The 13,834-nt window shown below is 35.0% G+C and overlaps 1 protein-coding gene across 2 annotated transcripts in view; it reads left to right on the top strand.

Moving 5' to 3' along the window:
* The window catches only part of GABRA2 (gamma-aminobutyric acid type A receptor subunit alpha2), a 149,632-nt gene that overhangs the window by 120,644 nt on the left and 15,154 nt on the right, over window positions 1–13,834 (top strand). For both annotated transcript variants that reach the window (XM_061420064.1, XM_061420063.1), the window contains exon 9: window positions 7,874–8,076. In XM_061420064.1, the coding sequence (XP_061276048.1) occupies window positions 7,874–8,076 (203 nt within the window). The remainder of the gene's footprint in view (window positions 1–7,873; window positions 8,077–13,834) is intronic.

Raw genomic sequence — 13,834 nt, 5'->3', positions numbered from 1 at the left:
TGAACTTTTTAGGGAAGTGCAACTTTTGAATGTCTAGCTTTTCTATCTATAGTGTAATGGGACAGACTAAGCTGAACTAACAGAGAGAAAAGCTGGCTTATGAGAAACTTATCCCTGCAGTATAAAGAAAAATGAAGGAAGGGAGGGAAGGAGGGAAAGCTTATAATCAGTGTTAACAATTTTCATGTCAAGTTTCTACAATCAGATGAAAGAAAATAAAATTTAGATTCAGGGGCAATTTAAATATGGTGAAAAACATTTATATTGAAATTGCTGTAACATTTTATTGGCTTGAGTGACTAGACTCAAATTTAATTTTAAGCTAATGGTATGGACTCGGAATCATAATTAAATTGATGGTTTGCCATAATTTGAATATGCATTTTTTGTAGATTTTTCTTTGTTAGTCCACATTAGTGTATCTGTTATTCCCCAAAATTCACAGTTGAATTATAAATAATTAAAAGTCATTATCTCTTGTTTAAATTAAAAATTTTGCATTTTGTCTTATCACAGAAGCAAAGAAGGGCCACTTCAGGAAAAAAGTGAATTTCCCTCAATGTTAATTCCCCAAAGTAACTAATATCAATATGATTATCTTAGATAATACCCTTAGAAATTTTGTCCTTTCTTGTTTATCTGATAAAATACCAAAACAATTAAATAATAGAAAAATAACTGAAAGTATTTACAGACAAATATTTTAGCAGCCTCTGTCAGAGGCAATGGATAACTTTTGGATCAAACAATGGGCTAACCAAAAAGATTTAAGAGGAAAACCTGAGGAATGAATTATACATTAAAATAATTAAATAATTAAAAAATAAAATCATAGAAAAAATCTGATTTTTTTTCTATTTCAACTGAACTTGAAATAGAAACAAAGTTTCTAGTTCATCATTCCAAACCACATGCTATCTTATTCCTGAACATGGTAACTTAAGATGAATGTCCTTTTTGATTTTTTTACTTACTAAGTTCATGCAGTATATCTATATTGACACACAAATTCCTGTGCATAAACTTTCATGAAAACTGAATCATGAAACATTTTTAAGAAAAATATATTGTAGATTTTTTTACAGTCAATATTATCCCAACTTTATTGTTGTGGTATTACTGATATAGGTATTAAAAATTTTATTAAACTATTTCCCAATCACTGATTGCTAACATTACCACCTTTTTACTTTTACAAGCAGTGTTCATGATAAGAAGCCTTGTGTATCATTTATCTTTAAATATTTTTCTGCTGTCACTGCAGTAGGGTAGGTTTCTGATAGTATTAATAGCAACAAAAAGAGAATAAAATAAATAACATTTAGTAAATTCCCACAATGTCCCAGAGTTTGTGGTAAATACATACTTAACTTTCACAACATTATTCTTAAGTAGATATAGTCTAAAGATCTGTTTTGAAGTTATGGAACATAAGGAGAACAGTTTAGAGACTTACTCAAGATTTCACAGGCAGCAATTATTGGAGCCAGAATTCAAACCCAGCAATCTGACTGTAAGACCTTCTGAGGACAGAACTACACAGATTTCACCCTGCCCCGGCTCATCTAGAAAAACAATTCCTAGGTCTCAGGGGAGACCCATTCAAATTGTTTGAAGTGATATCAACAAAAATGGTGGAGTAAGAAATACTAAAATCCGACATCTTCATAAAAGCAATGAGAAAATGGTAAAACTGTTAAAATCAACTTTTTCAAAACCTTGGAAATCAGCCAACAGTTTGCAACCCTGAGTACAATTATTCGAGAAAATTTGTAGAATCTTCATAAGAATAGTAATCTCTGTGGTACTGAAACTTACCCTAGTCTCATATCCACTCCCCACCTAAGTGGTAGTCTTAAAAATAAAGCTTGAATTTCTGGTACAGGAGGCGCTCATTTAGAAAGAATTCTCATCACTTCATCTGTATGGTGTTTCCCTGGAAGATCTTCTCAAAAAGCTTCTTTTTATTCACCTGACTCAGAATCCCCTCTAGTGTCAAAATCACTACCTGAGGGATACCACTGAAAGCCTTTACAGACAAATATTTTAGCTGCCTGTGCCAGAAGCAATGGAAAACTTTTGGATCAAACAATGGGCTAACCAAAAAATTTAAGAGGAAAAGCTGGGGAATCAATTGTACATAAGTGATTTGAAACACACCGACGTATTTCTTAGAATCTAGAAGGCCACATGGATACACAGTTATGTGAATACCCAAAAATGACTGAGGAAGCCCAAAGCACTCCCCTCTCATTGACCTCGAGCCTCTATACAAGCAGGAAGTGGATGCTAAGGCAGTGTTGTCAACTGTGTGGCTGAATGTTGAAGACATACCCAACCTGCATACATAATCACCTGACAAAGACAGATAAATTTATGCTTTCAAGGGTTTCAGAAAGTCTGTCCAATCATTAGATGGCCATTAGGCTAAGAAAACAGAGACTTCAGTGGTCCCAAATGGAAAGAGTACAGAATTTACAGAATTAGTTAAGAAAAGTCACTATGCAGAGTTCATAAATACAACGTCACAATTGAAAAAGACCCTGGAAAGGGTAAGAATATAATTTTCAGAATTGCCACATCACAGTATTCAAAATGTCCAGTTTACAACAAAAATATAAGGTCTGCAAATTTTAAAAGTACATACCATTTAAAAAAATAAAAAGATTCATTAGAAACTGTACCTAAGGAAGCCCAAGTGTTGCAATAAATAAAGACTTTAAATAAGCTACATTAGATAAAATAGAACAGCTAAAGGAAACCATGTCTAAAGAATGAAAGTGTACTCATGATGCCTCATCAAACATAGAATATCAAATCAATAGAAATTATAAAAAGTAAACAAGTAGAAATTCAGCAATTCTAAAGTACCATAACTGAAAAGAAAAATTTACTAGAGGAGCTTAATAGTAGATTTATGCAATAAGAAGAAAGAATCAGTGAACTCAGAGATAAGTCAGTTAAGATTCTTAAGTATGGGGAACAGGGAGTTAAAAAAAAATGAGGAAAAATAATGAGTGCCTAAGACGGAGGAGTCTGGTAGGCTGCAGTCCATGGGGTCGCTAAGAGTCCGACACGACTGAGCTACTTCACTTTCACTTTTTACTTTCATGCATTGGAGAAGGAAATGGCAACCCACTCCAGTATTCTTGCCTGGAGAATCCCAGGGACAGAGGAGCCTAATGGGCTGCCGTCTATGGGGTTGCACAGAGTCGGACACGACTGAAGCGACTTAGCAGCAGCAGCAGCAGCAGCAAGACAGTTTTGGCATATTATCAAGCATGTCTATATATGTACAGTGGTAGTCACAGAAGGAGAGAAGAGGGATAAAGGGATTAAAATATTTGAAAAACAGTGGTCAAAATTTTTCAGCTTTAATGACAAACACAAATCAACTCATTCAAGAAGCTCAACAATCCAGACAAATCACAAGAGGAAAAAATTCCCTGCAGATCAATCTCTCTTATGAATATATATTCAAATGTCCTCAACAGGAAACTAACAAACTGAAACCAGTGACATATAAAAAGGATTGCACACTTGTGACCAAGTGTGATTTACCTCAGGAAAGTAAGGTTGGTTAAACATACAGAAATCAATCAATGTAATAATCCCAAATAGATTTATGGAATATGGAAAAAAATACACCATCATCTCAATAGACTCTGCAAAACATAAAACATCCTTTCATGTTAAAAAAACGTCAGTGAACTAGCCCTAGAAAAGGACCTCTTTAATCCAATAAAGAGGATATTTAGAGGTGAAAGATTAAAACTTTAGTTCTAACATCAGGAGCAAGACAAGGATGTCTGCATTCACCAATTCTATTCAACATCATACTACAGGCATTAGCCAGGGAAGTTAGGCAAGAAAAACAAATAAAAGGCATCCAATTTGGAAAGGAAGAAATAAAACTCTATATGCAGTTGCATATTCTTATATATAGAAAACTTTTAATAAACCACATAAAAACTATTAGAGATAATGTTGTCAGGAAAATGTCAGGTAGAAGATCAATACACACAAAAAAATCAGCTTTGTTTCTATATACTAGCAATGAATAATCTAAAATGGAAATAAAGGTATTTCTATTTACATAACAGCCCAAAGAAGAAAATATCTATAAATAAATTTAAGTTTAAAGGTGAAAAACTTATAAACTGAAAATTACAAAATGTTGCTGAAAGGAATTGAAGTTCGAAATACACGGAGATGACATATGTATGTCCAATTAGAATGGATAGATATGTCACATTTGGGGATTAGAAGATTTATTATAGTTAATATGGCAATATTTCCCCAAACAAGGAATTTAATGCAATATCTACCAAAACTCCAAGGACATTTTTTGAAAAAATGAGCAAACTGACCATAAAATCATAGGGAAGTATAAGGGACCCTGAATAGCTAAAATAATCTTGAAAAGGAATAAGAAATTTGGAGGACTCATGCTTTCCAATTTCAACACTTACCCTAAAGCTATGTTATGAAAACTGTGAATTTTGTGTAAGGACAGACATGTAGATGAATGGAATAGAATTCAAAGTCCAGTATATATATGGCTGAATCCCTTCACTGTTCACCAGAGACTACCACAACATTGTAAATGGCTATCAGTTCAGTTCAGTCACTCAGTCGTGTCCGACTCTTTTGTGACCCCATGGACTGCACCACCCCAGACTTCCCTGTCCATCATCAACTCCCAGAGCTTACTCAAACTTATGTCCATTGAGTCAGTAATGCCATCCAACTATCTCATCCTCTATTGTCCCCTTCTCCTCCCGCCTTCAATCTTTCCCAACATTAGGATCTTTCCTAATGTCAGTTCTTTGCATCAGATGGCCAAAGTATTGGAGTTTCAGCTTCAGCATCAGTCCTTCCAGTGAATATTCAGGACTGATTTCCTTTAGAATGGACTGGTAGGATATACCCCAGTATAAAATAAAAAGTTTCAAGTTTGAAAAAAAAGAAGAATTAAAAGTCCGGAAGTAAACCCATCTTTGATCAGTTGATTTCATCAACAGTGGTAAGATCATTTAATGGGGAAAGAAAAGTCTTTTCAACAAGTAGTGTTGGGACCACTGACTATCCATATGCAGAAGAATGGATCTGGACATCTACCATATACAAAAAATCACCTCAAAAAGGACCAAAGACCTAAATATAAGATCTAACACTATAAAACTCACAAGAAAATATAGGCTTAAATCTTTATGACCTCAGATTAGGCAACAATTTCTTAGATGTAGTACACCAGTTTGTAATCCCTAAAGAGAATTTCATTGACCCACATCATCTTCAGTGCCAGGATAATATCAGTCTTTCAAAGTTTTGCTAACATTTTGCTGATCTATAAGGTACCATTTCATGCCAGTCAGAATGGCTGCAATCCAAAAGTCTACAAGCAATAAATGCTGGAGAGGGTGTGGAGAAAAGGGAACCCTCTTACACTGTTGGTGGGAATGCAAACTAGTACAGCCACTATGGAGAACAGTGTGGAGATTCCTTAAAAAACTGGAAATAGAACTGCCTTATGACCCAGCAATCCCACTGCTGCGCATACACACCGAGGAAACCAGAATTGAAAGAGACATGTGTACCCCAATGTTCATCGCAGCACTGTTTATAATAGCCAGGACATGGAAGCAACCTAGATGTCCATCAGCAGATGAATGGATAAGAAAGCAGTGGTACATATACACAATGGAGTATTACTCAGCCATTAAAAAGAATACATTTGAATCAGTTCTAATGAAGTGGATGAAACTGGAGCCTATTATACAGAGTGAAGTAAGCCAGAAAGAAAAACACCAATACAGTATACTAACGCATATATATGGAATTTAGAAAGATGGTAACAATAACCCTGAATATGAGACAGCAAAAGAGACACTGATGTATAGAACAGTCTTTTGGACTCTGGGAGAGGGAGAGGGTGGGATGATTTGGGATAATGGCATTGAAATACGTAAAATATCATATATGGAATGAGTTACCAGTCCAGGTTCGATGCATGATACTGGATGCTCGGGACTTGTGCACTGGGATGACCCAGAGGGATGGTATGGGGAGGGAGGAGGAAGGAGGATTCAGGATGGGGAACACATGTAAAAAAAAAAAAAAAATCTCATTATTGCTTTTTTCCCTTGACTGCTGATGAAGTTAAATTTATTTTCATGTCAGTTGCATTTATATATGTGTGTGTGCATGGGAGGATAGGTTGTTGTTTGTATGTGTGGGTATAACTGTCTTGTATTCTATTTAATTATTGTACTGTACCAAATTCTCAAAAGCAGACACCATCTAAAATCTTTCACAGTTTGTTGCATGTTAACACAATATATTTCTTAAATGTGTTTTATAATATTGACTCAGCAGCAGGTGAGCTAAATTTATTTTTACCTAAATTTATCTTTCTACCTTTCATTCTTACTACTACCATCATATTCTCAAATTCATTCATTCATAATTAAATAGAATTATTGCTATTATGAATTGTTAACTCTATGGTGGGAAAAAATCTGTTTTATTTATCCTAAGGGAAATATAAAAGAATAAAATATAAAAGAATTTCATTATATGAATGAACATTCCACCAACATTTTGATTCTTTTAATTTAATATATCCTCTGTGTACATAATTGGGCTTCCCAGGTGGCACTAGTGGTAAAGAACCCTCCTGTCAGTGCAGAAGACGTAAGAGACATGGGTTTGATCTCTGAGTTGGAAAGATGCCCTGGAGAAGGGCATGGCAACCCACTCCAGTATTCTTGCCTGGACAATCCCATGGACGGAGGAGCCTTGCAGGCTACAGTCCATGAGGTCACAAGGAGTCAGACACGAATGAAGAGACTTATCATGCATGCATGCATGCATGTACATAATTAATCCTCTCTTGAATCTCTGATAAAGCAGGTAACTGTAGACATTTTGACTGATGTTGTGACTGTCTTCTGAGTTATTGCTTTCTTTTTACTTAACCATTGTGATTTCCCCGAACGACATTCTTTAAAACAACGGAGGTATAAACTACTCCTTAAAATTAGTGGTTAATATTTTATAAGGTATAGCATTTAGTTGCTTGTTTTATTTTTCTGTAGATTCTGAGAAAGAAAAGTGAAAAGTGAACTCACTCAGTTGTGTCTGACTCTTTGCGACCCCATGGACTGTAGCCTACCAGCCTCCTCCGTCCATGGGATTCTCCAGACAAGAGTACTGGAGTGGGGTGCCATTTCCTTCCCCAGGGAATCTCCCCGACTCAGGGATCAAACCCGGGTCTCCTGCATTTCAGGCAGACGCTTTAACCTCTGAGCCACCAGGGAAGCCAAAGCTTCATTATTAAAGAAATTCCATCCTCACAATACTAGCCAGTCTAGAAAATTTCATACTTAGCCTAGCTATACTTAGAATGAAGAACTTCTTAATCATAGTTCTGTTGTGATCACTAGTGTGGATGACCGGTCCATTGCTTAGAATGAGTCAAATAAATGATGAACAAATTAATGTGAAGCTTTGTGAAGGATTTTTTAAATTAATGTTAATGGGAAATGGGTCAATTTCAAGTACCTGCTTTCCTCATCAGAAATTCTACTTCAGTTTCACCAGTCTTTCTAACCTCAATGGTACTTAAGCGGAAAAGGAGATTCATACAAACAAAAATGAGAAAGCAAAGCATTTCAGAGTCATCACTTCAAAAAAGTATAATAACCATTTATGATAATTAACTTTGCAGTATTTTCTTTCAGAAGACTTTTGTTTGTTTGCTTTTCTAGTCACTAAAGGTGGCAATGAAAGTACCTTTTGGGAAAAAAAAATATTTCCAATGCTGTCGTACTGGTATTTGTTGATGTTTTTGCTTCCTATCTTTTTGCAGGAGTAACAACTGTTCTAACAATGACAACTCTAAGCATCAGTGCTCGGAATTCTCTCCCCAAAGTGGCTTATGCAACTGCCATGGACTGGTTTATTGCTGTTTGCTATGCATTTGTGTTCTCTGCCCTAATTGAATTTGCAACTGTTAATTACTTCACCAAAAGAGGATGGGCTTGGGATGGAAAGAGTGTAGTAAATGACAAGGTAAGTGAGAACTTCCTTCTAACTGTGATTAAGCGAATCCCTCAACCCATTTAGCTTGTAACAGATACTGTTCCTCAAATTTGACATTAAGAACATTCAAACATAAAGCTTTCTTTTAAAGTATGCTCTTGCCTGAAATTCTTTAGAAGTGCTGGTATTATTACTTTGTTAAAACCACTTCCTAGCATCAGTTGAGCTCTGACAGTGTGTCAAGCACTTGCTAAGTTTTCTACATATGCTCTCTCATATAATCTTTACTACTTTATAACTAGGATCTCTTTTTAATTCTCTCTCTTTTTTTATGGGACTTCCCTGGTAGCTCAGACGGTAAAGCGTCTGCCTACAACACGGGAGACCTGAGTTTGATCCCTGGGTTGGGAAGATCCCCTGGAGAAGGAAATGGCAACCCACTCCAGTATTCATGCCTGGAAAATCCCATGGACCAAGGAGCCTAGTGGGCTACAGTCCATTGGGTCGCAAAGAGTCGGACACGACTGAGCGACTTCACTCACTCACTCACTCATTTTTTATGAAGAAGGTATAGTTTAGTGAAGTTACTTACTTGCCCAAGTTCACACAAGTTAATGTTTACTTAAACCCAGATCTGCCTGACCATTAAGTTCATGCCTTTAACCACACCACTTTCCAGTAAAAAGATTCGGAAAAGAAAAGTGGGCATTAATTTTACCAATTATAGAATCTCAGGCCCTATCAGTTGGCTGAGTTACTCCAGAGTTACTCTTCAGAGATGGGGGTATCATCTCTGTTGCTTGGATGTAAAAAAACTCGCGGGATTGTAATTGCTCCCATATTGTATTGAATAAGTAAGTAGGTAGGAATGCCTAGACATTTTCAGTTGCTCATTTATTCCACAAGAGAAAAAATATTTATCTTTAAGATTAACTTCTTTGGGAATTATTGATGCCTATTTTTCGGTTTCAGGTACTGAAGGAAGTGTGAGTTTTGTGCAGATAAATAGCTATTTCCTTTCTCAATCTGCCTTAAGAGGAGCCTTTGTATACATCACAATGAGATATAAAGTTTCCTCAATAATAATAAAAAGTTCTACTTGGAGGGTTTCTTTTCTACAAAGTATCTACCTGAATACCCTTCCATTAAGTTTGGAACAACATACTTGCTGATTTTCCTTTTCAGTTATTTGAACATAATTTTTTTCTAATTTATATGATTATATTGACATTGATATTATAGTCTTTTCCCTTAACTTTGTAAACTGTAAAATTTTAACAAGTGCTGATTTATTTCATTTTATAAACTATATTTTGTATACTAATAGTCAGTGAGTAAATATTAAAGAAAATCTGATTAATATTCTATGCTTAACTTTTAGGTTATTTCAACATTCCCATCACATTTTATTGTTGATTTATGTTTTCATTCCCCATATAGTATACTGCTTTTTCATTGCTATCTATGCAGTTACTTCTTTTAAGTTATATAAGTTACACATGCACTTTCATACTAACATTTTTTGAAGATAAAATGCTTTGCAAATACATCACAGAAGATAAATAGTGGTTTGTGATGTAAATCTATGTAGAAATATATTGATATTTTATTTTTAATGCATTGAGGTGCCAATCAAATTGACACTGTGATTTGGCATATCAAAAAATATGCCTTCTCAACCCCTGAACTTGGAAAATACAAGTACCTATAAATGCAAAAAAAAAAAAAAAACCCAGATTCCTGATAATGCATTTTAAAAGCAATAATCTGACAGAGACAAATACTAGATTTAAGTCTATCCACGTATCAGATCACATATAGTGCAGATAAATCTTGGTTGAAATCATTTATGCGCCAACATAATTTGCAAGAGAACAATTAACAAAATTTGATATTTCAGTTCTAAGTGTTTCAAGTTCAGTGGTTAAGTTAAAGGGAACATTACATCAGGCTCCTTGCTTGTTAACCACTTTTGCATAGCTGGAGTGCCAAACGCAGTGTCAGGCAATTAGTAGGCACTGCAGAAAGTTTTGTTGAATAAAAGAATAAATTGATTTTTGCTATTAAATCTGGCAGTGTAATAGCAATGACAAGACTTCTTTGCCTGCATGGAAGATCTTTTAATACTTTACAGTGGTAAATTTATCAGGGAGTACTCATCCATTTTCATGATTCAAATACATTTTGAGAGGTTTTTTTTTTTTTTTCCCTATTGGAAATAACCAGGTTCTTAAAACTAAAAGGATACATAGTGGAATGCCTCAAACTAGCACATCTGCCTTAAAAAAAAAAAAAAAAATCAGTGCAATTTACTCTGTTTTAGTTTTCCTTAGATTTAATTAAGTGGAAAACAGTTATTTTCCTGAAATACAAAGTTTTTATCCATAGGCCAAAATGGGATCCTTTTAGTTGAACCAGGCTGGAGGAAGTCCTCATTTTTGGAGTTAGTAAGCATGAGTAAATGCACTTAATGATCTGTCAATCCAAAGCATATATAAAAAGTTATTTAAGGTTTGGTAACTGGCAAGTATTAATTTGTCTCATGAGGATAATCACTTGGAGATTCATATTAATATTGTATGTTTGAAAAAAGAAATATGTATTAACATACAGCTTATATGTAGATTGTGCTCTGATGATCTTTAAGGTTAGTTTTCACAAACAAATAAACTCACTTGCTTCATATTCAAGCTACATTTGAGCCCTCTGTTAGAAGACAAAGCCTATCTTGCTCTGTGATCTTGCACAAGATTGCACACTACTTTTTGCCTCAGGTGTGAAATTAGTTAACAAAACTTTATCGATCTAAAAATTTAGTGCAGGATCAAATAATTCAACTTCACATATTTATGCCTTTTCATATGTGAAAGTATCTATTTATTCAACTTCCCAAATTCTTCTGGAACCTTCCTCAAGACTAATTCTTCTACCTTATCTCTTGATTCCTTTTCCTCTTGTTCCTTTTTCAATACTAAACCATCGATTATTATTTTCTTTTCTTACTTCTTCAAAGCCATCTTCTCTTTTTCAACTGCTTCCTGTAAGTTTCTGATGATGCCTAATATACTTAATCTACCGTAAAGGAAAAAGCAAAACTCTCTCCAGATTCTATCACCCATTCCTCCATCCTCAGATTCCCCATTCTTCTTTTTCCATTCAAGCTTTTTGAAAGCATTGCTTGTAAAGTGTATGTTCTCCCTTTCAGTTTAATTTTCAGCTCACTGTAATCAGGTTATCTTTCTATTTATTGTCCTGTAGCTGAAGGATTCCAGTCTCTACATTTTCAAACCAGATAATTTTTCATTTTTCTTAAGGGATTCCCATTGAACTCATTGAATACTGTTATACTCCAAGACTCCATTTCAGGTCCAAGTCAGCAACTTTTTCTCTTCTGTCAGGCCTTTAAAACAGGGCTTAGAATATCACCTTCCTTCCTTAAATCTTGACAGCTGCCACTATTCATTCTATTCTTTGAGATTCTTTCCCTAAGTGTGGAGTATGTCCAGTCTACCTAGCATTTGCTCTTGTTTATCCCCAAAGACAGTCATTTAAATGTATTTTTTTTGTTCTTGCTATTACTATGTGATTCTTGTTTTAAGGATTTTACTGAAAATATTTGTAGGAATGTTAGCCACACTATGCATTGTCTATTGTTTATTATCTCTAAATAGATAAAACCTACTCATCCTCAGCACAAATACCAGTGTGAAGTGAAGTGAAAATTGTTCAGTCGTGTCCAACTCTTTGCGGCCCCATGGACTATACTGTCCATGGAATTCTCCAGGCCAGAATACTGGAGTGGATAGCCATTCCCTTCCCTAGGGGATCTTCCCAACCCCGGGATCTAACCCGGGTCTCCTGCTTTGCAGGCAGATTCTTTACCAGCTGAGCCACAACAGAAGCTCATGAGAACTGGAATGGATAGCCTATCTCTTCTCCAGGGCATCTTCCTGACTCAGGAATCAAACTGGGGTCTCCTGCACTGCAGGCAGATTCTTTACCAACTGAGCTATCAGGGAAGCCCAGTCCTCAGGAAATTTCTGAATACTTGCTCCCCTGACCCCTGAAAAATTAGATCATTTTATAAGTATGTATAGTATCCTGCTCTTTTGCATTTCATTCTTTATTAGAGCTTACAATTGCATGCTTAAGTCTTAGCTCCTTCACTGTTCATGGTAACAATGACCACATTTATTTTAATAAATCATTTATCTTTGGCCCTTTGTACAGGGCTTACTATACATATTCATTTTCAATAAATGTGGTGTAATTAAGTAAGCATAACCAAAGCATAACCACAGCGCACACCTTTATCTTACCTTCCACAGTTATTATACCTTTCTTTTAACTTCCAGGTTCATATATCCAACAGGCACCCATGTTCTACATGAACATGATTTGTCAATCTTTGCATATCTCTTTTAAAAGATGAAAGAAACAGCAAGCAACCAAAAAATAAAATGTCCTAAGTGCCTATTTTTTCATATGTATCTCAGTTCATGGCAAAACCTAGTTTCACATACCGACAACTTGAAAGCATCCCTTGAGATCTAATCAGCTGTAAATGTCCATTTTCCTATGTGTATGTCCACAGGCCATGTCCTTACCACCTTTCATTATTTTCAGTCTGTTTATTCCTCATTATCTCTAATCATGTCTCCTTTTAATCCATTCTGTACAGTAGTTCCATTGGTATCTTTCTAAAACAGAAATATGATCATTTATTTTTTAGCTCTTTAATGAATTGCTGAAAGCAATTTTTCAAGCATCTCAGCTAATATGGCCCAAATATATAGCTTTCTGATACATTTGTTTACGTCATGAATGATAAGAAAGTATTTTGCTGTTTATTGTGCACTTACCACTACGTGCCTGGGAATATCGCTGTGTCAAAATGAGGAATGTAAGATTCATCAAGTAAAGTTACTTGCTCAAGATCACACATCTAATAAATGGTGAATCCAGGATTGAACAGATCTGAAGTCCATGCTCATATTCTTCCTCTAGCCATTAAAAACATCCCCAACTATCCATGCCTCTTCCCATCTCCATGACATTAGATATGTTGATCCCTCTTGCTAAAATGCCCTCTCCTTTCTTTCCTAACTGATGAACTACTTATTCCCTAAGACCTATCCAATTGTACGTAATTGCCACCACCATTATGCTTTTATAGTACTTGCCACAAATTCCTTTTATGTAACCTCATTACATTATACTTTTATTATAAACAAAGCTAACAGTAAGTTATATGGTATAGAGGAGAATGGTTTTATTCTCCTCTTATTCATTATTTCTTTGCTAATACCTAACATAGTGTTTAGCATATAGCTCTTTGAATTAAATTTTAAAATATACCTTTACTCTTTTAAGACTGTGTTTTCTTCTAAATATGAGTCAGTGGTTTTACACTGGCCAAGAAAAACATATTCTTTGGAAATACACTACATATTAAATTACTGAAAACACAGACATAGCACCATAATATCCAAATTAACATGAACTGTGCCATTATTTTGGGATTCACTCCATGGTAATCACATTGCATCACATTTTAAGTGTTTTTATTCATCTGTTTGTATTTTTTAAGATCCTTCTTTGTTCCAAAAGCATTTCAGACAGTCTATCAAAAGAATGTATGTACTTAAATTATTATAATATTATATAAATAGAAGTAGAAAATCAGGATGAAGGAAAATAGACTGCAAATATGTCCACCATTTGGGCCAGAATATTAACTGTAGTCCATATCTGTGCTGTGTGCTGTGCTTAGTCACTCAGTCATGTC

Source organism: Bos javanicus, chromosome 6 (genome assembly GCF_032452875.1).
Source record: "Bos javanicus breed banteng chromosome 6, ARS-OSU_banteng_1.0, whole genome shotgun sequence".
NCBI classification, from domain to species: Eukaryota; Metazoa; Chordata; class Mammalia; order Artiodactyla; family Bovidae; genus Bos; species Bos javanicus.
This window is presented reverse-complemented; position numbering and strand designations above follow the sequence as displayed.